The sequence below is a fragment of the Rhopilema esculentum genome, chromosome 4 (genome assembly GCF_057945365.1).
Source record: "Rhopilema esculentum isolate cy_ngs chromosome 4, ASM5794536v1, whole genome shotgun sequence".
NCBI lineage: Eukaryota > Metazoa > Cnidaria > Scyphozoa > Rhizostomeae > Rhizostomatidae > Rhopilema > Rhopilema esculentum.
This window is the reverse complement of record NC_142818.1, coordinates 4,109,307-4,134,851: the sequence shown is the minus strand read 5'-3', so window position 1 is coordinate 4,134,851 and position 25,545 is coordinate 4,109,307. Positions and strand designations below refer to the sequence as shown.

The following is a 25,545-nucleotide window of genomic DNA, read 5'->3' as shown; positions in this document are numbered from 1 at the left end:
GAGGGAACTGGAAGTAATAGGTTTGAATCCTTACTAGATATTATGTTGTCGTATAAAAGGAAGCTAATTTTTGGAACATAAGCAAAAACATGGCTATAGAAGTCATGAAAAATACAAATTTTCCAGCGTTATAAGAAGAAAATGCTCTCTCAAAGCAAAAATTACTCATCGACGATGAGTACAATGGCTTTTCCTTTAATGTTACGCAATTTTAAAAGTAGCTTGAAAAAATGCAATAATTTAATAAATTTGTAGCATTTTCGTCGATGAAGTAAATTTTTTTTGAAGCTTAAAAGTTTGATTTTATAATTTCTTTAATAATTTTTTTTGTTATGCAAAGGTGAAATTAAAAAGTTGTATTTGTTTGGACAGCTCTAAAATTTTTGGAAGGTCATGTGACTTTGCCATTGTTAGGCCATTCAGCCCTTCTGCATATTTTGCTGTTATAATCAGGAAAATCGAAAGAATCCTGTGTTTTCTTGGTTATTCTTCATAAGTTGAAGCATTTTGTTAACTTTTTATTCCATTTTGGGGAAACTTGGGCCTAGATTATTTGTATAAAGACTTGCCAAATCTGAAAAAGTTTCCGTTGCAAAACCAAATCCAACGCAACGCCATAGTTCGTTTATCGAATTCGTCCCAATACTTTTTGAACGTAAGTGTATATGACGAAAATAAGCCTCTTAATAGATACATTTTTTTGTGATCAATGTTTGCCTGAAAATATCTCAAGACTAAAATACTGATGACGTCACCATTTACGATGAAAATTTTTTTCAAAAGACTTAATGTACTTCATATGTTCTAAATAACTAAAATTCATTGAGAAATTTAAGGCTATTTGGTTTTGTGATGGATGCTTCACCTATTAATATCGTTAAACAGCCACACTGATGACGTCTTCATTTACTAGCCTCCTGGGAAGTTACAAAAATGTTTCAAAGTCTAAAAGTACTCTTTATATGCTAAATAATCAAAATGACTTGAAAGATTTAAGGTTAGGCACTTGGTTAGATTGTTGTGATAAATTCCCTCTCTATATGTCATTGTTTACAATACTTTTTTTCTGGATTCATGTGCCTGTCTCTGGTAACCATGTTAACTGACGTGATCCTTCAAGGTTAGTTACCACGAATAATGGCAGAAGAAAAGGCTAATCCACTGAAATATTCTTTTTGGAATCGGTTAAGATCAGTCTGTTTTTCCCTAGCGTAACTTGATTTGCTTCCCCAAGCATAACAGTAATTCTATCACTAAAGACTACGCAAGTAGTGAGCCAGTTTGACACTACATTATTTTCATTCAAAGTTTATTTCTTCAAAAACCACATCACAAACTTTTCCAGCATTAGCGATGTTAATACCAGCAATGCTACGGCACAGATTTTTCTTTTGCTTGAATATTTAGGAACAACAATCTTTTGAAAAATTTATATGCTAACCTGCACAAATACAATGGGCATTATTATGTTATTTGTGAATGGAAAGAGAACTCAACGTGTTTTGAAGAGTTGAGTTCGTTCCAATAAATACTGTATCAAAATTTTCAAGATTGTCAACGGTGAGAATACTTGGGGTTATAGAAGACTTAACAATGACCACGTTTGCACTCATAGGACGAAGGTAAGTTTTATCGTTTGAGCTATCTCCGAATAACTGTGTAGCGTATTTATAATCCAAGTTGTGAATAGACTTGCAGGTCTAGTCTAGACCAGTCTGGCGGTCCAGCTGACTCTCGAAGAAGAAACAAGAAATTTCTTGGGGAGAAATTCAAAGTCAAAGACCAACTGATAAACCGCGGCAGATCAAGTAGCACGCGCACATATGATGGAAAATTCGAGATACCAAGATGATAAAAAGGGTATGAGGTTTTGTGAAGAGGTATCTATTTGTGAAGAGGTATAAAAATCGTATAAGGCCCTCGTGTTTTTAATAAAAATCCAAGATGACATCCATACACCACTTCCATCCACTTACTTTAGTATTTTACATCCCTACAAGCCATGAATTATCCAAAATGAGTCTTGTTTTTTGTTTTTTTATAGTCTTTAAACGTCCTAAGTTAAAAAAATACGAGAATGCAAACGCTATACAGTCATTGTTCATAATGTAATTCGACGCAGTGTAGCATAAAAAAACAGGAAGCCCCACCGTAACTTTAATCTGCGTTATTTATTAGTATTCCAAGTTTTGAATTACAAAGCCGGGTAACGTAGGTTTTTTGTTAGGGCCATCAACCTCGTAGGAGTGAGCGGCGCAACGGGGCAGAACGGGAGGTAAGATCCCGCTTCGGAGTTCCTGCGCAGTGACAAAGGAAGCATCTGGAAGGTGGGGGCACAGGAGTTTAAGGGCACTTTAACCACACCTTTTTTTAAGTGCCACACCCAAGCATGCAACAATAGAATCTTAAGAGCGTAACTTCACTAAAGTTCTTTTTGAAAATTTGCAAAAAAACTGATGCATTCTTGCATTTCGTTGTCTGCTATCTCAGTTATATCTAGTTTTTTCTTTTTTTTGTTTATGTATATTCAGAATAAATAAATATTTACATCTTTTCTCAGTCATCATGTTGGACAGAAAATGATCTTTCCGCTGAAGATTCACTCATAGAGGTTAATAGATTAATCTTGCTAATCTTTAAAAGATCTCGAAGTAGCTTACTAGCTAAAATTGTCAGCTTTTGGATAATCCCTGTAAGGTTACATCGTCCTGCCTTGAAAAAGCACGGAGGACAAATTCGTCATTTGCCCTGTGGGAGACAGAACTCGGTAGCCCTGGAACATTGAAAGAATATTTACCCTGCGAGGGTAGTGAGCATAAAAGTTTTGCCTACATGTTGTTTATTTAGAGAAGCTCAAAATTATTTTACGAATATCTCTTGCAATCATTTTCTTGCGATTGTTTAAAACCTTTCACTTTTTTAGGAAGCTTTTGTAACATTTGATGTATTCCATTCTTAAAATGGAATTTATTACTTTATGAGGTCCCCTAGACCCTGGAACCCTAAGGCAATTTGGTTTTGTGACAAAAAATATGCCCTTGATTGTCAGGTTTGATGAAGATAATCCCATTAAACTTCAATACACATGAGCCTAGCCTCATATCTCAGCAAAATCCATTGCAGACAGAGACAGGCAGGGAGGTTCTGGCATGATAACATAGAATGGGAGAAAATTTTACTTATTTCACAAAATATCAAAAGAGCCTTTTCCTCAGTCATAAAATTTTTTCTCCAGGTAGTAAATGGCATGTTTAAATATTTTGAGGGCACTTTTTCCAACATTTTTGATAAGTGGGGGGGGGGGGGCACATTCCCCAATGCACATGGTTCATAGTTCCTACAATACCATAGCAATTCACCTTGAAGTGGGTGCAACCACTTATCTGTCTTGTATGTTAGAACCATCAAGGACAACCAATGAAGCTACAACATGGCCCGCCACAGTCTATGAGTATTGGCCTCGTACATCTACTCCCCATCTCTTTCATAACTGGATTTAGAAACTGTCATGTAGGATCAACTTTTTATACTGATTCTTCACCTATGCTCAAAGCTGATGTTTTGGTTGGAAAAGTAAAGCAAGGAAATGCCAAAAAAACATTCTTTTTGGGGTCTGTTTTGAGGTTTGGTGGTGTCTGAATAAGGTAACTGTGAAAGAAAAACCATACAATGATAATAAGCCACAGTATTTAAAATAAACTTACAGGGTACTTCATTAGGACAGCAAGATAGTGACACATGACATTGCAAAATATTCCTTAAGATAGTGACACATGGCATTGCAAAACATTGGCTAGATATGGTCTCATATTTTTGGTAAAGTGGATTTTTTATGTTACATTTTCTTCTATTGCAATGAAGCGCGGATCCAGTGTCTGGAGTAAATAATGGGAGTCCGGGGGTTTAACCCCCATAAAATGTTTTGTGGTCATGCCCTTGGGATTGGCAGAGATTGCACCTTTTGAAGATGGTAAGACCCTGTACTTAACATTTTCATTTAATTGACATTTTTGAAATCCTATAGCTTTTCAGCATTTTTAAATGTGCATGTTCTATCGATGCCAGGGTACTTGGCTACATCTGGACACAGAATCTGGTTGTGCTCTATCATAATCTGTTAAAACTTGTGCATGTCTTGTGCACAGCATTGTTTTCGTACAATGGGCTTCTTTGAGCTGTTGATTTGTGTGAATGATGTACCATACAACTGTTTATTGTCGCCTCCACTGTTTATTGTATTTGCTTTGCTTGTAAAAAGGCATAATTAGTTTTCAGCGTTATGCCCTAATACGTTTACTATGGTTTACTTGAAGCCCTGAGCTTCCAGCAAATTTGCTAATATTTCTTTAACTCGAGTGAAAAGAGGCTCCCATCAAGTAAACCAAGATAGTTACATTATTTTATCTTGACTTAACGTTGTCTATCATTTGCCGAATTTAAATTTAAGATGACTGATTCGCAAGGACCTTCTTCATAAATAAACTTGAGTTTAGGCCAGACATGATTAAAACCCATTCGAATGTAAACAGAACATTTTAGTTTGGAAGACCATGCTTTGGGGCTGACTTGGGAGTGTAGTGCTAGGGAGCTTAGGGGGGCTACACCCCTTTGTTAATGCCAAAATTGGCAAATTTCTACTTTTGCTATTGTTTTTCGCAAAATTTTGTCTCTCTTGTTATTTTGATAGCACTACACCACTACACCATTGAGGTTTACCTGGCAACACGCCTACTGGTTATGCCATGTCTTGACCGTTTCTGATTCCAAGACAGTCAGAGCCATAAGTTCCCAATTTGTTTCAATCAGTCTCTTATCCTTTTTCTATTTCCACCCATTTCTTTCCTCACAGTTGAGGAATTTTTCTCTAATTACAAGCCAGGACAACCTGCCATGTGGAGAAGGTAATCTATTCACCCTGTGCTGCAGAAACTAAACATTTTCAAAAAGAAGTGATCAAGCCCCCAAAAGGTAAATTTTTAGGATTTTGAACTACCGCCACAAGTTTTGCTCCCCTCAGTATGGCCACTCATTGGCTATCTCCCTCTGACTGGAGCAAAATTCACACCAGTGGAGCACACATGCGTTTTCTGATGCCAGAGGAGCTTTGCACGATAAAATACAGATCAATGGAGCAGAGCGGAAGGTATTATTTCAGCGCAACACAAAACAACACAATTTTCAGTTGATGGTGGTCTGCAGAATAAACCATAGAAAACCGGGGGCATAACTTCGACTTCTTGACTAAAGATTGCAAATACCAATGAACAATAAGCATGAGCCGGAAAGTCAAGGACAAATCATAAACAATATGAATATGCAAGTAAATAAGGTGACAAAAAATTTGTAGTTTTTCAGAAACTTTCTTCTAATATTATTAGGATCACTTTCCAAAAAAGGAGAATCGACATGCGCTATAAAAAATCTGACTAGAGAACTTGCCCCCTTTGCTCCCGTCTGGATTCGTGCCTGATTGCAATCTAAGTAAAAACTGTGACTGATGCTTCTTAAATGAAATAAAACAATCCTGCTAAGAATATTTTAATAGACTTTAATTTTTGGGTGACAGGTGTATACACAATCAAAAATATTTCTAGGCTTTACGGATATTGTTACCCATTTCTGGTCTGGTCTAGATTCAACCAATTATCATCTATATCAATTGCTTAGGGTCAGAAGAGATGACGACAAATGTGTTATTTAATGAACAATTATTCCTCATAATTCACTGTTTTGTGTGAGCAACAAAACGCTCCCATGGTTGAGAAGATCAAAAGTGACCATTCGGGTCAAAGCAAAAGGTCTGCTCCAACCAATCTAGGCATTTATGAGAATCAAATATTTCCTCTGCAGCTATTGGAACAATCCAGATATTTATCATCATTAAGTCAAATTCAGTCAGTTTAGGCATTTCATATCTAAGTAGCCTACACATAACAATGATACATTTTACTAATATTAAAAGCAGTGGTAATAGATCCCACTGCAGTTACTTTTCAGTGTCATCTAAATGCCTTCTTTTGAAAGAAGTGTTCATGTATGGCTTAAGTTTCCATTCAGTATCTGCCTCTACTTGGCTCACTGTCCCAAGCCGCAGTTCATAGAGCCGCATTTCAAACCTAGGCCCTACTTCATCTAATTCAATAGACTTTCCTCCATCACCTTTTTTGTATGTATGATGACGAAATGAAATGAAATCATCTTGGTTGGCAAAGGTTATCACTCGTTTACTATCCTCCTTTGGAACTGGAAAGAGGTACTTCAGTATGTCCATTACTCTTTTTCCAAGCTTTGATTTGAAATTGTTGAAAATAAGATGTGGGAATGCCTCAGAAAGTTTACCAACATTTGGAATGTCATGTCGCATAACAACATTGGACAATGAAAAGTATGCTGTAGGGCCAAAGGGTAAATGGCTCACAACAAAACCATCTGGTTTTCCACGATGCTCGTGCAGGATTATTAAATCTGTGACTTCATTAGCAACACAAGCACTTACTAACTGGCTAATCACATAATTTCCTCTATTTAATCTTTGGCTATTTGGGAATATCAGCTTTATTTCCTTGGCAAACTGCTTTAACCTTGAACTAGGATCATGTGATGTAGTGACCATTATTTTTGGATCCTCGACACCAGCCCATTTGTACTCATCGTCAATGTGATTTTCAACCTGCAAATATAAAATCATATTTGGTAAAAATGTCTCTAGACTAGTTAACCTGTGAATTATGTACCAAATTTTGAAGCATGTGTCTAGGAAAGGTCCAAAAGCAAATAATATATTAAAGAAAACGTAAGATTTAAAAAGATGTATGATCCAAAAATGTTAGATGAAGTTATGAACAGTATCAACTTTAAAAAATTACACTCTTTAAAAGCTGTGACTCGAACCACAAAGATTGAGTATTGCTTGATTGTCAAAGCTTGGCTCATATATAGTGGCTATTGAAGGGTGATTTTGATGCATTTACTAACCAGCTGTTGAGGTTGCAATGCATCATAACATACAAAGAATTACATTCATTTTTTACCCCTACCCCTTTTTAGAACAATATTTTCGTTTCGAGCTTTTTTTAACTGCGTGCATTTTCCTTTTCAAACTTTCAAAAAATCCCAAATCATATCCACCACAACTGTTTGCTATGAGAAGAATTCATGCCCACCTTGTCGTGTTGCAGGTCATCAAACTGCATCATTTTCCTCAACTCGGACTCATCCCTACGTAGTTCTGTGGGAATGGGTTTACCTTCATCCAATGCTCGTTTTAACTTTTTCTTCTTTTCATGAATGGTCCTCTCTTGATCTTCGAGAGACTTTCTGTAAAGGTACTCTTTTCTAAGACGAACTTGCCTTCTCAACATCGTCGTTTCGAAGTACCGCAGCAGTATACCAAAAACGTGATTCCACTTTCTCAGTTCTTTTCTTTCCACTAGGCCCTTTGCCTCGGATTGAGATTCAGTCGTTATCCGGTTGATATCGAGGGTGAAAGCTTGTCTACGTCTACATTGTTAAATACCCATGTTTGTAGGTACTTAAAAATTGGCAAGCACTCAATTTGCAGCATAGGCCTTTTTAAGGTACCTTCAGCTGGTGGTCACACGTTTGCTTTTAATGAACAATACAAACCAGTTTCTTATTTGCGAGGCCTTCCTCTTATTCTAATAGACAAAGAATTAAATCTATCTGTCTCCATTTAACCACAGCCAAAATCCGCACCCTTAAACCGACGAAATGATAAGCCACATTCTGAGGATGTCCATTCCTTCGCAAAGATTCGATGGTTCAACTATGATTTGTTGATTAGAAATGTGTTTATGGTTAAACTTGTAGTGGCCTATTTTTTCTCTATGTAACACTAAAGAAAATTATCTTGAAAGTTCACTGAGCTTTTTGGCTGAATGTTGCCTATCCAAACATTATACATGGCTCACTTCCCAAAAATTTGTTTGCCAAATGAAGCTAAGAATTTACTTGTTATCATTTCAGCAAATCACCAGACAATGAAACTGATTATTCAATTTCTGTTATCAAGAAAAGTCGGGTTTTCTCTTTCAATTGTTGATTTTATTCTGCAATAAAGCGACTTTTCTGTCAAAAAAGTCATTTATGGTGTAGCCAACGAAATTATAGTTCAAACGGGCAAAACACACTGCAGGTATTTCATGTAATTTTACAAAATTTGCATTAGCTGTTGACATAAATTAAGGCTTTCTGTTGGATGATTAGAGATTACATCGAGAAGAAGTATCTTTTGTGTGTCACTTATTCGGGGCCTAGGCTCTTTGGTCTAGCCTATCGGTCCACTTACTAGTTGGTTATTCACCGTTCTAAGAAGACCCCTAAACGTTACATGCCATAACGATTAGTAATATACAGGACCATCGGAAGTGGGAGGGGGGGGGGAGCCGGAGCCTTTGTCAAACTATACTATGTTTCCTTTATAACAGTGTACTTACATGAAAGCACTACAATGGGTTTCGTTCCGCGGCACTGATTTATACGCTTTGCCATATAGAAAAGGACGATTCTAAGTTGCAACTACGTGTTTCACGCTAAATGTAATCATTTGGCAACAGTTACTCATTCATGGTTAACATATGTAGCCTTTTCCAATTTTTGCTGATTCTTGCCTGCAGCAAAAATGGCTGACAAGGATCAGGTAAAAAGCACGAATATGCTTACCTGTTGTATTGGTTATGTTAATGAAATATTAAAGAGCCCTAAAGGCAGTGAGAGTCACATGTGAGATAGACAAGTCTTTTGCGCAAGAAAGTTTAGACGAGGAGAGTTGCTATTAGGGATACAATGCCTAACTTTGATAAAAGTCCATGAATTGCTTGTCACGAGTGTCATGTTCTGTAGCTTTACGTCACATTATTTTTATCACCGTGCTCTCTCTCGAGGGTCACCGTCACTGTAAAATGTAAAAATGTAAGCATTTGGTTGTTAGGGATTGATATATGTTCATTAACAGGATTTATCATTTGCTAATGTTGTTACAGAAGCAGTACCTAAACTTTATCCGTCCAAAGTTTCCTGCAGTTGCCTCGTGTCTAAATTTCTTTCACTTGCATCCTAATTGTCAAAGGACAGTCAAACCTGAGCCTTATTTCCTATTTCTCATGGAAAAAGAATGGATTTCTTATTCCAAGAAAATTCTTAAGCAATGTTCTAGGATTGACAAGTATCACAGCTACACAATTCCTTGATGCTGATTAATTTTGTAATTCAGTTTGATTGTTGTTCTTCCTGTATGCCAAAGATAGCTGCAAACATAATTTCACCTAGCATTATATCAATTTGAGTTGCAAAATGCTGTTTCCGTATCATTTCAATATCTCAAACTTGGCAAAAGTCCTACAGTATTTAATCAGGTGAATAATTCAAAGCTCTTTTGTTTTTTCTTTGACATCAAAAGATTATCATACAGTAATAGTAAGAAAAGGTTCGTCCACACGTGTTGATACAGTTGGGAATATTTAGATTAGCCTACCGTCTGTGTTTTTCTGAATACGTAAAAAGCAGAGTCAAATTCTTAGTTTTTTTTGTCTGTAAACAGAATCTTTCTTAGTTGGTTTTTCTTCTTTTATCTATAACGTTGCTCACGATAGCGTGACTTGAGAAGCAAGGCTGTCTTTGACGTATCCAATTCCTAGATTTTAGGGGGAATTGGTATCCGACTTTTGCCTGCCCATTTTCGTTAAGAGGTTAACCATCAAATGTCAAAAGTGTAATTGAAGAGGGCACAAGTAAAGATCACATGTAATGAGACTGAAGTTGAGATTTTCGGAAGGCTACAGAAAAGTTTATGCAGCAAAAGTAAAAAATACACAAGTACCAAAAAGTCGTTTTGGGTTAGTATTAGTTATCATGGTTACCTATGGGTTGTGTGTCTTTACGCTTTAAACAATTTTAGAACTATCTTATGCAGCTTTGCAATACAATCATTGGTGATGTATGGACTTTGGTAGCATATTTTTTGGTAGCATTTTTTTGCATGACAGTTGACAGTAATCAAAACACTAAAGTCTCTTTATGGCAACTACAATCAGGTGAAAGCACGGTATTTTCAATTCCTAGCCATTTCAAAGATAAGCAGTTGATCAAAATAAGTACTATAACTGTTGCTTAAAACTTTGGCCAAATCACAGTGGCATTAACGATTGCAACGTTCAAATCAAACATTTTTGATGCCAAACTCATTCTTGTTAGTTATAATGGATTGAAACATACATTTTATTGGAACAGCTTTGAATAATTTGTCTTTAGATACAAGAATATAAAGAGACGCTTGGTCTAAAAGAACTGGCTAATTTTCACGAATTTAATTAGAATTGATGAAATGTCCTCAAGTTTACTATTTGTCACTGTAGCGAAATAGAATAAATCAATTTGTTTACATATTAAAGTTTTCGAACGGTGTTGCAGTGAACTCTGGACAAAAAGCTCACGAAACAATAGCAGAGAACACTTATTGTTTTCAACTTACGCAGTAATTCTTAAGCCCTATTGTTTTCATTTAGCTCTTTTCTCTTCCTTTATAATATATTATAGGAAATAAGGCTCATGTATTAAATTCAATAATTCTCTATTATCGATTTTTGAGTTTGTACAAAGCTATTTTTTTAAGTGAGTCGGTTATAAAGTTCACAGAGAGAAACGTGGAGAGTTTTTCTCTGGTATTTTTCTTTACTTTAGAGAAACAAGTCGGGTTAGCTCATTAAAATTCACAATTACATTTACTACATTTAGGATTTACTAACATTTACTAAAGTGTAATACTGACCTGTCGTAAAAAGAGGGTTGTTTGTATATATTGCATGATTTCCAAACTAAGGATAAGGATGGCTATGGCCTAGAAGTCCAATTACTGCACAGATTCTGTGGCAAATGCATCCTTCGCTTCTCTTGTTTTCTATCAAAAGGATCACATCCACTCAAATTTCTGAGTAAGTGCACACAGCCGTTTGTAAGGCCATAATTGCCCCTGCCTCACCCCACCCCCCCCCCCCTAAAAAAATTATAAAAATAATTTGTTTTAAAGGACAATCTTTTATGTACCTAATGTTCTCGAACAGTGACGCACTGTACTAGTACCTATCCACCAGCGGACTGAAAATAGGAGAGAACACTATTATGAACCAAGTATAATGTTTGATAAGATAGACCCAATTTCAGTAAAATCTTAGGTACAGACGGTCAACTGTCTTTCCTTTCAAAAAGATTATAATCCTGGTGCTAGCGCTGCCGTATTAAAATCAAAGTCAATTCAGTGCCAAGGGAAATTGTTTCTTGCTGGAGCTGAGATTTGAAATTACCATTTCTGCTCTACACCTAACTTCCCTATTTTGTTTTCACAATATGCTATTTTCTAATCTCTTACTACCCACAGTATGTTCCCTGCTGAGGAATCGCTTCGGCTAAAAGACGGAGATGGTAGCTCTGAGAAAGATAAAGAAACTAGCGATGACGTAATGATAAAATCTGAAACCCGTTTCGAATTGAAGAAGAGGGTTGGTCTCATAGCTGGTATATCATTAATAATTGGAAATATGATCGGTTCAGGAATATTTGCATCTCCACGTTCGGTGGCGAGGAACACTAAGTCTGTTGGGCTCTCATTAGTTGTTTGGTCTGGCTGTGGAATCATTGCCATTTTTGGTGCTCTTTGCTACATAGAGCTGGGTCTCATGGTGCCGAAATCGGGTAAGCTCCTTTTATCATTAGCTTTTTGAAGATTTCGTTATTTTCAGGGGGTAGGCAAAGGAGACAGGGGGCCTGGGCCCGATGTTCTTCAGGTTATGAAAACCAAACGTTTCCAGATAGAGAACAAAAATATTCGTATGGAAAGTAAAGTCCGCACGCAAGCTAATAATCAAGAAAAGGTTCAACTTAAAAACCCTGTATATCTTATTTAATTTTTGTAGAAGATTTGCTTCAATAAATTTTCTTAGTTTTCATGTAGTAAATAAAAAAGAAACCCGTAACTTCAAATAGTTTAGAACCACAATAAACAGTAATTCGGCAGCAAGAAGGATGCTTAAATTATGCAATGCATGTAAGAGGCATTGTATGATTCCATATAAATCAGTTATATCCAATTATTATTTGTATACCAAATAAGAGTTCCTAAATTCGCTGGGTTTTCTATGGATGAGATTCTTTAATAAAATCCATAGGACGCTCATGGCTGCTTATATTACTTTTCTCAGTCCATTTTGTTTTTTCATAGCATTATTGTAAATTCTTATTAAATTCTTAGATTTGAATTTGATCTTCAGCTTTGAATTTTCTATCCCTTGCTACGTATCAAGCATATAAATAGTTAAAAGCAGGAAAAATTCATTTAAACTCAAACTGGAAAACAAAAGGTGATAAGGGGAAGATTTCACTTGCATCATTTCTCTTCAATTACTACCTAAATTTTTAACACCCGTATTCAAAACATTACTGATCGATTTATCCAGAGCCCAGCTAACATCGTGACAATGGGGGATTTCGACCTCGCTAGCTCAACGTTTGTTCCCTATAGTGAGAAAAATACTCTCCTAGTTGAGGGCCTATTAAAAGAACCCCAGTTTCACAAGCGTATGAAATTTCTAAGTAAGGATTTTTAAAGACCTCGTACTTTTAAAAGATCTTTCTTAACCATTTTTACTAAAAATCCTGCATTTGAGTTTTTGAGTTTTGACTAATAATCATGCATTTTAGTTTAGTTTTGACTAATAATCATGAATTTTTGCTTGATTCAATGTCCATAGTCATAGCATGTGTTGTTGTAAAGCTAAATAAGAATAAAATTTTTTTAAGTTATAACGTGGCAGATCCCAACCCCTATTGATGAAATCTGAAGAAATCCATTTAAAATGACTAGAGTTCCATTTAAAGGCATTTGGAAGCTAAAAATCCTCTTTAACAGAATAGGCCCGGAACTGGTGATTTGCTTTTGCCTCACTATAAGTGACTATTTGTAATGGCTCGGGCTCCAACCCGAGGCCTTAGGATGTGTAGTTTGCGACCCTGGATATATCTTAAGTGTGAGCTAATGTATAAGCTTTACTATATTCGACGAAAAAAGTAGGATAGATGTTTTATGTAGAATGAATTCTTCTTCGTACTTTAAATATTAGTTCTTTAAAAAAATTAACCCTGGTGGGTAATTTTAAGTCTGTGATTTGCTTTGATGCATTAATGGACTCCTTATCAAAAGTGATTTCACCGTTGACTATTTAGGTGGAGAAAAGGCGTACCTTGGTGCAGGATTTGGTAAAATGGCAGGATTCCTATATGCATGGGTAACTATAGTTGTCCTGAAACCCTCAGCAATTTCAGCAATAACGTACACCTGTGGTCAGTATTTAGTCGAAGCGTTTCATCGTGGTTGCGGGAAAAGCTCGGAAAATGTGCTGATGGTCAAACTTATCGCTTCATTTGCTATAGGTACGTGAACTTTTGCAATTTTTTTGGTTTAGATTTCAAGTGTGTGTGATGGTAGCGATTTTCTATGAAAAGAGGATCTCTCTTGGCTGAGGTTAACCTTAAAGTGGGAGAATCGTATCATACCTAGATAAACTAGACTACTGTCAGGTCCTTTTAAGTTTATGGCACAATTAAAGTTTTATCATGCAAACGAATCCCATTGGCTGTTCTTGAAACCACTTGGCTGTCCTCCAAAATTTACTCAAACATTCAATACCTGTGGTAGATTTATAAAGAATGAGATACACAAAAGCTTGCTTCTCTGATTGCAAGCTTTTAAAAAGCCAGCAGGCCTTACCGAGTTTTGATTCTTTAAATGAGTTGATTACGTTAGATTTTTTTAGTGAGATTCTTTGTTCAAGTTGTTGTATTTCAGAAAATATAGAACTGCCCAATGTTCATTTCTGATGGGAGTACATTTCACGATGAAATTCAAATCATTTCCTGAAAATATTATCTCCTATTCACACCTTACAGTCCATTTCTTATGCATCTAATTTCAGCAGATTGGAAAGTTTGAATATCTAAAAGGGCGTGACACGATAAAGTTAATTTGGGGCACTGCCCAGACCCCAATCAGTTTTAAGGCAGTCAATAACTTGTTCTGGATAAGCCCCTGGCTAATTCAATATCAAACGAAAGATGTTAGTGCTCTTTCAAATCAATGACGAAGCATTGGATATTTATTGCAGTTTGTTCTTTCGTTTTCTGTTCTTAGTAGTAGCGGTAGGTTGTTAAAAATTTAGAACCCTCCATTTCTTCATTTAGAATTACCTAAAAACAAATTAAAGCTATACATTTCAATAAACTGGCTCCTTGACGATGATCCCTGATTTTCTCATTCATAAAGATAACATTTATCTTACTTTTTTGTTTTTAGTCATAACGTAACTAAATATATGCAATAATTTGATACCATGGAAAAGTTTAAGGAACAAGATAAAAAATCGAACAATTTATACTGTTACAATAATGAAAAATTCAGAGTATGAAAATGTATTTATTTGCTTGACTTTGTCATATATTTTAGAGGGGGTTAGTTGATCCTGGATGCCAATTTAATGGATGCTAGAAGCTTATACTCCCTTGTCTTAGAGTAAATACAATGAATGTCAAAAGTTACCCCGCTTCCCTTACAAACAATGTTGGATTATGTTAGGATGCTATCATGACAAGCGTGCGTCACAACCTCGCTTTCATGCTAATGCGCAATCACAGAATAGGAAATAGGCAGAAGGGTAACTCTCGTCGGTTCCTTTGTTGTTTTTGAAGCCTGAGTCAACAATAGAATTCCTTAATTCCCCTTTAACCTCGATTTCATTAGACAAACTTAACCATGACAAATTATCATTCATTAATCAGATATAAACGAATTATGATACATAATTGAATTTGTTCACTATCATGGAGCATTTCGTCTCAAATAAAGTTGTCTACTTTCATTCTTTTTTAATATTTCCCCGACAGATACATGCTAAGCCTCGTATAAGTTAACGCATGCGCTAGTTTGTTCAGGCTTCACCTGATAGGCAGGAGTTCCCCTTCTGCCTAATTCCTATTCTGTGGCGCAATGGCGATAGGCGTGGCAGTTCAGTTGAGTTTCGCGAGTCAAGTTCGCGAGTTGTCAAGTTCACTTCTTTAATAATATAAATGGTTGTTATGTTTATGAAATTAGATAAACATACAGTTCAAGCTCATTTTATTTAGCCCACACCTTACAGACAGCACAACGGATTATTCTCCATAGAAATATGCTATCTGTGATATGTAATTTTGAAATTTGGATGGCTGAGGTGTATTTTCAACTTTTTTTGGGGCAAATGGGGCAACATAGTTATTTCTTTAGGTGTGCATTGAAAATAGATCGAGAATTCACTTAAACTGCTCTGGTGTTCGAGGTATTTTTGGCAAGCGTTGAACTTTTTATGGATTTCTTCAAGGAAATATTTGAGTATGATAGTTTTGCATTAAATTAGACTCCAAAACATGTTGGAGAAGAGAAATGAATGAAGCAAAATTTAGCAGTAAAGTATGAAAATAAAAATATCAATAAAAAACTACATCAACTAAAAAATATATGCTTAAGCAGTTGTGAAGAGATAGAACACTATTTTGGAAAATCTGATCGTAAATATTTTCAGGACATAAATGCTTCTAATGTAAAGACTCTGGATTTGAAAGAAACTTCGAAACAGGGCTGTTCGCTACGATTTTTACGAACTTATAATTACGTCTAGAATTTTGAAGATGTTACTTGACAGTGTTTTTGACAGGGCAGGATAGTATGTTTTGCCATTAGTCAAATCTCCCTTTACAACGAAATAGTCGATTGCAGTTTTATAGTTAGCGTTTCTTCTCTTTCTCTAGATTCTCTGCTTCGCTTACTGTCAAAGCTTTTCTTTCCTTCAATAGCTGATATGCACTCTTCCTGTAATGTCTTTGGGAGTCAGTTCAAGATAGAATACGTTTCTTTTACCTTTGCCTAGAAATCTGATTTGGCTTGCCAAAAAGCAGGGACATGCCCCCTGGTCCCCCCGGTTTGCTGGCCCTGCTCCTAAAAACAGCCCTCTAAGAAATTTGGCCACAATAGTAATCTGTAATCTGTAACATGTCAGAGATGTAAAGAACATTCTTTTGGTGTCACGTGCCACCACATGTCACGTGAATTGTCAGAGTTAAAATGGAGATTGTTGTGTATGGTTGTAGCTCACCTGTTGTACTTTAAAAACTGAATGCATGAAGGAATAATGGATGGACATATCGAACTTCATTCTTTACTTGCGAATGAGCAAGGTCTAGACTGTATACCAGAGCAAGAAGAAGACGAAGGAGAAGAGAGGCCTTACGAGGGAAGCGAAAGAAATGGCGAACTCACACCCGGCCTAATTTCTAGTAGGCGGGTAAGAAAACTGAAGCCTAAACGAGAAGTTGGCTTATTTGGCAGCATATCTTTAGTTGTCGGTGTAATGATAGGTGCAGGGATTTACTCTTCTAATCTAAGTATTTATAAAAGAACTGGATCAGTAGGAATGTCACTGTTTATATGGGCTGGTGCTGGAGTAATAGCCATGTTGAGTTCGCTGTGTTATGCGGAATTGGGCACAACAATCCGAAAATCAGGGGGTGAACGGACTTATCTTACCAAGATATTTGGTGGCCTTGCAGGCTTTTTATACAGTTGGACAGCTACTATTATTTTGAAACCATGTAGCCTTGCGGCGGTTGCTGTATCATTTGGAGAATACGTTGCAGAACCATTCTTCCCTTATTGTGGCCTAAAGAATGTTGGCCTACAGCCACTTGTGAAAATATTTGCAGCAATTGCAATAGGTTTGTTGGATTTTTTAAACTTAAAAGGAGTTCTTACTTTGTTTTAATCGTAAAGTTCTGTGTTTAAAATCATCTTTCATTTTGAACACACCTTTGTAGAACAATGGCTAACTGAGTCAAACACAAAAATGCATTATTTATAGGGCCTCTTCAGTTTATTAAAACCTGAAAATAAATAAAAGAATGATTAGAAAATCATTCAATAAAATCACTCAATTGTCTAGTTAGGAGCTTCTTTTGTGGCCACCATTGATTTATTTGAAGTTATTGCATTATTTATTTAAATACTGTATGTCCTAGCTTTCCAGAATTTTTCTCCAACATTGAAATAACAATATTTATTCAGTATTCATTGGTATATCAATTATATGACCAGCAGTTGTATATGTGGAGTATTCCTTATATAAGGAATACTCAACAAATATTAAAACACAATGATTGTTTGGTTCATATTGGTGAGAATTTCAGATGTCAGAAACTCCTGACATGATAATTTCAGATATCAGAAGTGTTGCTTTGATTTGTGATGGCATTTGGATAGCAGAGATGGAAATTTTTCCTACCATTTCACGCCAGTAAAGAATTTGAAAGCCACTTGTGGCATCTTCTAACTGGCTCTGGCTTGAATTGCCACATGGATGACAAACATCTTTTTGAAATTCTTTCAGTAGGCCCAGATTGGAATCTTTGAAAGATGCGCAGGGGATCTGTTTCATGTCCATGAAAATTGCACATTTGCAAATAGCGCAGATAAAAATTTTGTGCGACTGAGACTAATTACCATGAAAATACAATATGTAAAGTTGGGTTATACATTTGAGAAAAAAACAGCTGGATGAATCATTGCAGCTGGATGAATCATTTTAATAGAAATTGCGTGGCTGCATCTGCGACCGATAGTTGATGTTTTAAGGCAAAAATTCCAATCTGGCAGTAGGCTATCTGATGATAACAATTATTAATCAAAGAATGTCATATAGAGTTTAAAGGTTGTGGATGCGAAGGAGTTTTCAGAATAGAGAAGTAAAGGGAATATGCGCAATAAGTGTGGCCCCTACGGTTTCAGGATCCTGGGTTGCATTTTTGGGAAGTCTAAATGTATTTCAGTTGAATGCTTTGGATTTTTCTGTATCTCAATAGCCATTGCTTCATCCTCCTGCAAAGTGGCCATGACTATAAAGGCAGTTAGCTTTTTGATGGCTTGAACTCCGAATGGATCCGAATGGGAATTTCATATAAGTATTCTGGCCAGGCCTACAATATGTAATGTTGTAGGCCTGGCCAGAATACTTTTAACAGGGGAGCAGTAAACAGCTCTCCTAGTAGTATTCAGGTGAACTATAAGAATAGAAACAAAGGAAAAATTGATTTCAAGGAGAGCAAGTTTGCTTTTTAGAACAATTTAGGAGAGCAATCTCTAGCTCCCCTCCAGCGTTTGAGGAGAACCTGGAGGGGAGCAAGAGCTATGGCTCTCCTCAAATGGCCAGGCCTGATGTTACTCATTACCAGATATATGTCTAAAAGAATTTCCCAAGAGAATCATGAAAATTACCTGTAGCATTAAAATTTAGTTATCTTTCGGTCAAATAGCCCTCTAATAATTTCAAGATACCCATCTTTAGCAAGCATATACTTTATACAGCCTATTTAACAGGGACAACACCAGCTTTTCCACACCTTGTAATCATTTGGCAGTTGTTTTACTCAGTGTTGAAAGGAGGAGTCTTTGTTTTTAGAAATCCATTTTTTCAGTACATAATGTAATAATCATCTTATAATAGCCATGTCCAAGGCAGGGGACATATTAGTTCAAGATTTGCTAATAAGGCCCCTGGGGTTATAATCTTCTTGTTCTATGATATCTTGTTTGTATACTTATATTAACTTATAATTTTTAATTTTTTGATAGGCCCAAAGCCTGTTGCAAAATTTAATTTGAGATTGCACATGCAAGAGGCAAATTTGTGGGTAAATAACATCTTAAGCAGTCCAAGAATTCTTGCTGAGGAGGCTGCTAGAGGGCAGCAAAAATTATAAGAACAAACTATAATCTTGTATGTGTGCTTTTATATGTTGTTTTTAAACTCATTAAAAGTACCAAGTTACCTATATTTAATTTTCCATATAACATGGGATCTCATAAAATCATTGGCTTGAAATATCAGTGACCAAAAACAATCCTTTAGCTGTTTATGTTATAAGTATTAGAATTATTCCAGTAATTACTAACTCTGTTATTGTATAATCATTTTCTAACATCAAGGCAAAATCTTTGTTTTGCTTATTTCAATCTGTGACCGAGATAATTTGCCTGAGATTTTTCCAGGAGTTTATTGCTCTCTTTGTTGTACAGATTTTGTGTATATGTATTTGTATGTTTCAAGAAGATCTCTTTGCAGACAATGGTATAATAGGCTTGATAAGTTCAAACCCCTCATTCTGTCTTGAGGTGGGAGATGTTTTAGTTCTGTAATAAGCTTTGTTACTCTTTTTGTAATTTTCAGTGGCTGTGACCTCCTCTTTATAAAATGGGAACCAAACAGAGTTTCGGAATTCTAGATGAAGTCCAACAAGTCATTTCAAAAGTTGTGTCATCATGCCTCTACCTAAGTATGTAAATGCTCTGCAATAACAAGGATCTTGCCACCTTTTTAGCTGCTTTCTCTGCCTGCTCCTTAAATTTATGCTTGTTGCAACATATAACCCTTAGTCTTTCTTGACTTGTTTCTATTGTCACATTCATAGTGTAAAATGCTTCTGCATTCTTTTCCCCAAAATGCCTTGCCTTGGGTTTTGATGTATCAAAACTTAATTGCCACACTTCTGCCCTTGTGTGAAGTGTATTAAGATCATTCTGTAGACCCTGATAATCAAAATCATTCTTTATATTCCAGTACAGCTTTGTGTAATCTGCAAACATACTTGTCCTATTTTTGATTACGCCTGGCATATCATGCACATAAAAGATACAAAACAATGTCCAGCACACTCCCTTACATAACTAAATATAACTCAAATCAATACAGAATACAGTATGGCATATTTTGTCAAAGGTATTTTTCATATCAGGTGAAAAAGTAAATTGGAATATAAAACTCTTTTGCAATGGGTGTTTCTCTCTTGAATTACTGAATTGTTTACTTATGAAGCTGAAAGGTGCCTGCATTTCAAAATTAAGAATAACTGATGTACAACAGATTTTCTTTAACTTTCATTTCAATATGGCAATTGAAATAATCTTCTATCAGGAGATGATACCCAAATGACATATACTGTTTTATTCTATTTTGTTTTTTTGTATTTTGAAGTAGATTGTTATTCAGTAATTCATTTTGATAATATTTTAAGCAGGATTTTTTGGTTGATGTTAGATTTTCCAAAGTAGTATCTTCTAGTGAGGGTTTAGTGTAATTGGGCATGTAGTATGAATTGTTATAGTCAATGGTGGGTTCTCATTCCTTATTTTGTTTCTTCGATCAGTTGTGTTTGTTCTTGATAATCAATAATAATTTCATAGTTAGACAAAGTCTCTTTGGTTTGCTTTGGCTTCATTGCTTACTTCCAATATCAGTTTCTTGAATAGTTTTGTCTGCAGCAGACAAGACCTTTCTCAAATTGATACAATCAACAGCACTGACAGGATATCAATCACTATTGCTGCCATCTAGGAGATGCAGATCTTTTTGCCTCAATATTTTCAATACTGATCTTCGAAGGAGGTTTTTCGTTAGGATATAGCCCCTGTATCATTTATTTTTATTTTTCTACAGTTTGCTCATTTATTTTTGCTTTAGGTGTAGGTGCTGAAGAGAATATATCAAATGAAACTGAGGCTTCATTTCTTCTGTTGGTTGGCACATACATGCTGTGTGTTTGGCTAGGTGCCTGTCTATATGTGGATGTTATCATTAGGGACATTTGTTTATTATAGATGGTTTCTTGGGTACTGTGCCTTGCTAGCCATGCTAAGTTTCCTCTGTTCTTTACTGTAACAAGTCAATATCTCTCTTTAAATTTGCATGAAGTTTGCGAAAACCCCAAATCTATCACTTAGTGCTGTTTGCAAGATCTCTCTTTCTTTCCATGTCTATGGATATCCTAATGCTTCATTCTTATCTTTTCAGTCGCTCCTTCTCATCATTTAACCCCACACCTCTTTACATGGTTTGCTTTCTGTAAGACCAAAATGTACCATTGAGAAAACCTTTACGTTCTTGCCTCTTAGAAATAGTACTTTCTTCCTAAAACATTTTTTCTTTGAAATTGATAGACGAAAGTCTGTAGCAGCAGCAATGTTGAGCTCTGGGACATAACTGACTTTTGCCCTTGGTTGCAAGATCTGAATGATAAGCACATGATCAGTGTATAAAAATGCTTCTTTCCACCAGATATGAAAAAGTTCCCAAAACCTAGCATTTCATCAAATGTTTGCAGCTTTCATCTATTGTTATGCAAACTATCTTATGCAAACTATCTTATGCTCATTCACGTTAACATACCTTTATAATTTGCAATTGATATTTTACTTATTGCAAACTTATGAATCTCGCTGTTCTTTGTAACGCTGCAATTTATTTAGATGCGGTAATAAAGGTTAAAATGTTTAAGAGCTAAATATGCTAAAAGCTTGGAGCAAAGTGGTTTTTGTATAGTTTAAAGTACATTTTGAGAATATTGTGCGGCTGAAGTCCGCACCCCTCTTCTAAGTCCCTTGTCTTGTGGGAAGAATCTGCCTTGTCTCTCGTCTGTATTTTTTTCTTTGATTTAGAAAATTTTGTTACTTCTCTGAATGATAAAGCAATTTCTTTAGGTTTTTTCCAACGTTCAGATATTGGCATTTTGCTGATCATTGATAAAAAGAAATTGTCAAAGCGTTTGATGTAGAATTTCCCCGCGTATTTCGGTACCTCGATTCGATGTGGTGGAAAGATATAAAAAAGAATCGTCTGATTGACAACAAGACAAACAACAAAAGGACACTAAACGAAGATAGTTTAGATTAGTTTTTGATAGCTCCCCTACGAAGCCCGCTACACGGGCTTGCCAGTGGCCCTACGGCAGGGTACATAGATTAGCCTTGGTAAAAACAAGAATTCGGTCGAAGCCCCCAATGAATTCTAGGGAAATTAGCCTTGGTAAAGACAAGACAAAATTGTCTAGCCTCTATCTCAAATTGAATGGTCTGGTCACGCCCCCATAGGGGTCATGTGATAAAAAGCAGTTTGTCTGCTAAAAAATTTTGGTCTTTACCAAGCCAAAGCCTAAAACAGAAAGGGGATAGAGGCTCCCCCCTTCTCCTAGCGATAGTCACAGGAGTGCGAGTGAATTCTTTCACCAAAATCTTTTAGCAGAGCAAGCTGCTTTTTATCACGTGACCCCTATGGGGGCGTGATCATTCAATTTGAGATAGAGGCGAGACATTTCTGTCTTTTCTTTACCAAGGCTAATTTTCCTAGAATTCTTCGGGGGCTTCGACAGCATTCTTGGCTATTTTCACCTAAAGGACACTTGCTAGTGGGCAACCATTGACCATCTTATGGGGAAATTTTAAGAACTAGTTGGGAATCTCCCCTCTAGTATATCGAAAGACTTTGCCTATTTTACTGGACGCATATAAACTAGTAGAAAACAATATAAAGGCAGGGGTTAGTCAGATAGTGTATTATTTCATCTACTTTTTCTCGAGGATATGTCGTTTTGATAGCCTAGAATATTAGAATAAGTAAAGTTGTTTTGAGGACTTCCGTATTTTACAGCAACAAAGAGTAGTCCCTTCACCGGCTGCCTTTTTCTATGGCACTCCGCCCCGTGACTGCTTCAGTGAGGACTTAACTATGAAAGGCGGTTGTTGACAATGTCTTCTTGGAAGTATTCCGGCATCGTAAACTTTGGATAATGTCAATGCATTTACAAGATTACACTGATGATCCTACAGATCTTTCCTTTTTTGTTCAGTGGTTAAGTGTGACAATAAACTTCAGGTGGAATGGAGAGCTATTTAGGTATTTACATTTAATTTATGGAGAACTATTTAATGTAATTTGCTAATTATTTTGCTTGGTAAGAGGCAGTAAAAAGTGGGAGAATTCTAGGAAAGGGTTCCTCTTGCAAGAGTAAATTTCTTGGCAACAGATTTTTCTCCCTGAAAAGGCCTTCATGATTCGTCAGTGTTCAACCAACGAAATAATTCCGAGTGTTGACTAAGCCTAGTCATAAAACATTAGTTTTAACATTAGTACAAACTCAAGAATAATGCATATTATTGTCTGTATGTTGTGACCGCCTTTGGTGGCTTGGTACAGGTGTGCATGGGACGAAACTCGCTGTAAAAAGCAGTGGAATCCCGATATAACCAACTCTGAAGGGAACCAATTCGTTAAACCAAAGGCTAAGGTTTTTTTGGTTCCTTTCGCAGTTCACGCCTTAAAAAACCTGCGGTGGGCTTTATAAAGCTATATCCCGCCTCTGTGCACATTTAACTCCAAAAAACCAATCTGAATTCAAACAATACAACTGGCTGGTCATTGAAAATGAAAATCTTAATGTTCCTTTCATAATTTGGGACCAAGGGATTGGCAAAGCTGGTATCACTTCGCTCCTAGTTGGTGCCTGAATGATGTCTTCGATTACTTTACCTCAAATAGTAAGATAAATAAGGCACAACTTTAAACCCGTTTTTGTTTTAACCCGGGCTAGTGGAAAGGCTGCCTAAGATTGATGTAGATTGTTCTTTTTCCTCGCGTCCCCAGGAAAGTACCAAGGAACATATTTTTTGTCCCCAGCTCAAACAGATTTAGCCGCCACTGCCGTATTTACCTGCTATCCACCGTGCAGAAGAAGCTCACCGGGCTTGTTAAAAAGGTTGTTGAGAAAACTTGAATGTTAAATCTCCACCTCTTTCCATATGAAAGGATGAGCGTAATATCTTAGGGTTAAAAAATAGGGCAGGTTACATTCCGTGTTTCCTCTACGCCGAAGGCTGGCCAGGTAAATCCCTGGCGTAACCACCTCATTTTTCGAATTGCCAAAAAAATAGATAACAGGTCAGGAAACATAAGTCGCGTGGCACTGAATTGGTGATGAGGATAGAAATATGATACGTTTTCTGCAACTGGGGCCAAAGGCTGCGGTCCAGACATTAGGTTTATAGTCATGCTTTTCAAAGCTCGTGCAAGATATAGTTTAGTGTGGGTCTTGACTTGAAGTAGTTGTTAATTTCTCGCAAATAGGAAGGCTGCCTCGTTGTATTGGCGAAGATGCCAAGGTATTCATTTCAAGACCCACAGGAGGCAAAAAGCACTGCCGATCTTGTGTCGACTAGCCAGGTTTCACTTGCTGCCGACAAGCAAGGATGCCTTCCTGCTATTACCTCGAAAATAGCTGTAACTACCCAACGGACAGTTGGTCTTCTTGGTGCAATCTCGCTCATCATAGGATCCATGATTGGTTCAGGAATCTTCGCATCAGCAAGGACCGTAGCTTCGCTTTCAGGATCTGTGGGAATGCTGCTTGTCGTATGGGCTGGTTGTGGAGTGATTGCCACGTTAGGTGCGTTAACGTATGCTGAACTGGGCACCATGATACGAGAGTCAGGTGGAGAGTTTACGTATCTTAAAAAAGCCTTTGGCCCGTTGCCTGCATTTTGCTTCGCGTGGACCAGCGTGTTAGTTTTGAAACCATCCGCAATTTCAGCCATCTGTTTGACTTGTGGTAATTATATCATAGAGCCATTTTACCCAGCGATTCAAGAATGCTATCCAACAGTCATCCCCAAACAAAGTCTCGCAAAAATATTTGCTGCTTTGACAATAGGTGAGTGTTTAGCCTTAAATATTGTTCAGCCATCTTAACTATTGTTTTACCACCGCGTGGCTGAAAGAAAACATGTAATCAGCGCGTAAGGTCGTGCATGATTTTTTAAGGTCAAGAAAACCCCTTAAAAGAAACTTGTGTATAACTCAATCTTGTTGATAGGTCTTGCAAGTATGCTATGTCCATTCATTTCGGTTTATAGGTGTACGCCCACAGCGAGATCCATTGGGACAGTAACTGTTCTCTATTCTCAATTCAGGGTTGAGGTCATCGATTTTCCATCTTGCTATCTACAGACTTGTCTCAAAAAATTAACTTCAAATTTGAAATCGTCATCTTGATATTAGTCTAATTTCTGAGTTTCATGCCGTTTGGACCGTTCGGTCGCGAGTTACGTCAATTTGAATATATTTAGATATTTCCTTAGATTTGACCAGAATTCGCTGTTGTAGGGAAAATTTTTCACTACAGCAAGAAATTCCATTGAAATGTACATAGAAAAAGCTAATTTTGAAAATGGGTTTATACACTGTATGACGGGCAAAACAACATAAAATTTTCGACTCAAACTAATTTCAACATGAAGATTCCAATTCTATGATCCGTTTTTGGCAAATGTGAAGATCAAAAATTGCCCGGAACAGAGAATAGCCCAGTTTATCTCAGTATTTCATTTCTGTCGTACGATTTGAAATATTTCTCCATGACATGGGTTTTCCACCTGACTTTTGCCTTGGAACTACAAACCAACGTTGTTCAATACACTAATTTTTTATAGGAAACTGGCTATAAGAAACGAGTACTGGACAGTCAGAAAAAATTAAGAAACTCCAGTACTCGAAGCAAAAAAAAAATAAGAAACTATTGAAACTGAGAAAAACGAATTTTTCGAAAATCCAAGAACATGCTTGCCCTGTTGGCATA

At 36.5% G+C, this 25,545-nt stretch overlaps 2 protein-coding genes across 5 annotated transcripts in view; one reads left to right on the top strand and one right to left on the bottom strand.

The window, feature by feature from the left end:
* Positions 1-1,336: 1,336 nt before the first annotated feature.
* The window catches only part of LOC135691166 (b(0,+)-type amino acid transporter 1), a 53,540-nt gene continuing 29,331 nt past the window's right edge, over positions 1,337-25,545 (top strand). Inside the window, exons 1-3 of one of the 4 annotated variants that reach the window (XM_065208952.2) lie at positions 1,337-1,622; positions 11,393-11,706; positions 13,234-13,440. In XM_065208952.2, the coding sequence (XP_065065024.1) occupies positions 1,594-1,622; positions 11,393-11,706; positions 13,234-13,440 (550 nt within the window). In that variant the 5' untranslated portion in view covers positions 1,337-1,593. Of the gene's footprint in view, positions 1,623-9,750; positions 9,855-11,392; positions 11,707-13,233; positions 13,441-16,116; positions 16,810-22,990; positions 24,622-25,545 lie in introns of those variants that run through there. The other 3 variants (XM_089116091.1, XM_065208947.2, XM_089116092.1) reach the window with 3 other exon arrangements.
* Positions 5,846-7,468, bottom strand: LOC135691169 (U3 small nucleolar ribonucleoprotein IMP4). Its single transcript, XM_065208954.2, has 2 exons — positions 7,164-7,468; positions 5,846-6,670 (listed from the first exon to the last, which is right to left on the bottom strand). The coding sequence occupies exons 1-2, from the start codon at positions 7,359-7,361 to the stop codon at positions 5,987-5,989; spliced, it is 882 nt and encodes a 293-aa protein (XP_065065026.2). The 5' UTR covers positions 7,362-7,468; the 3' UTR covers positions 5,846-5,986.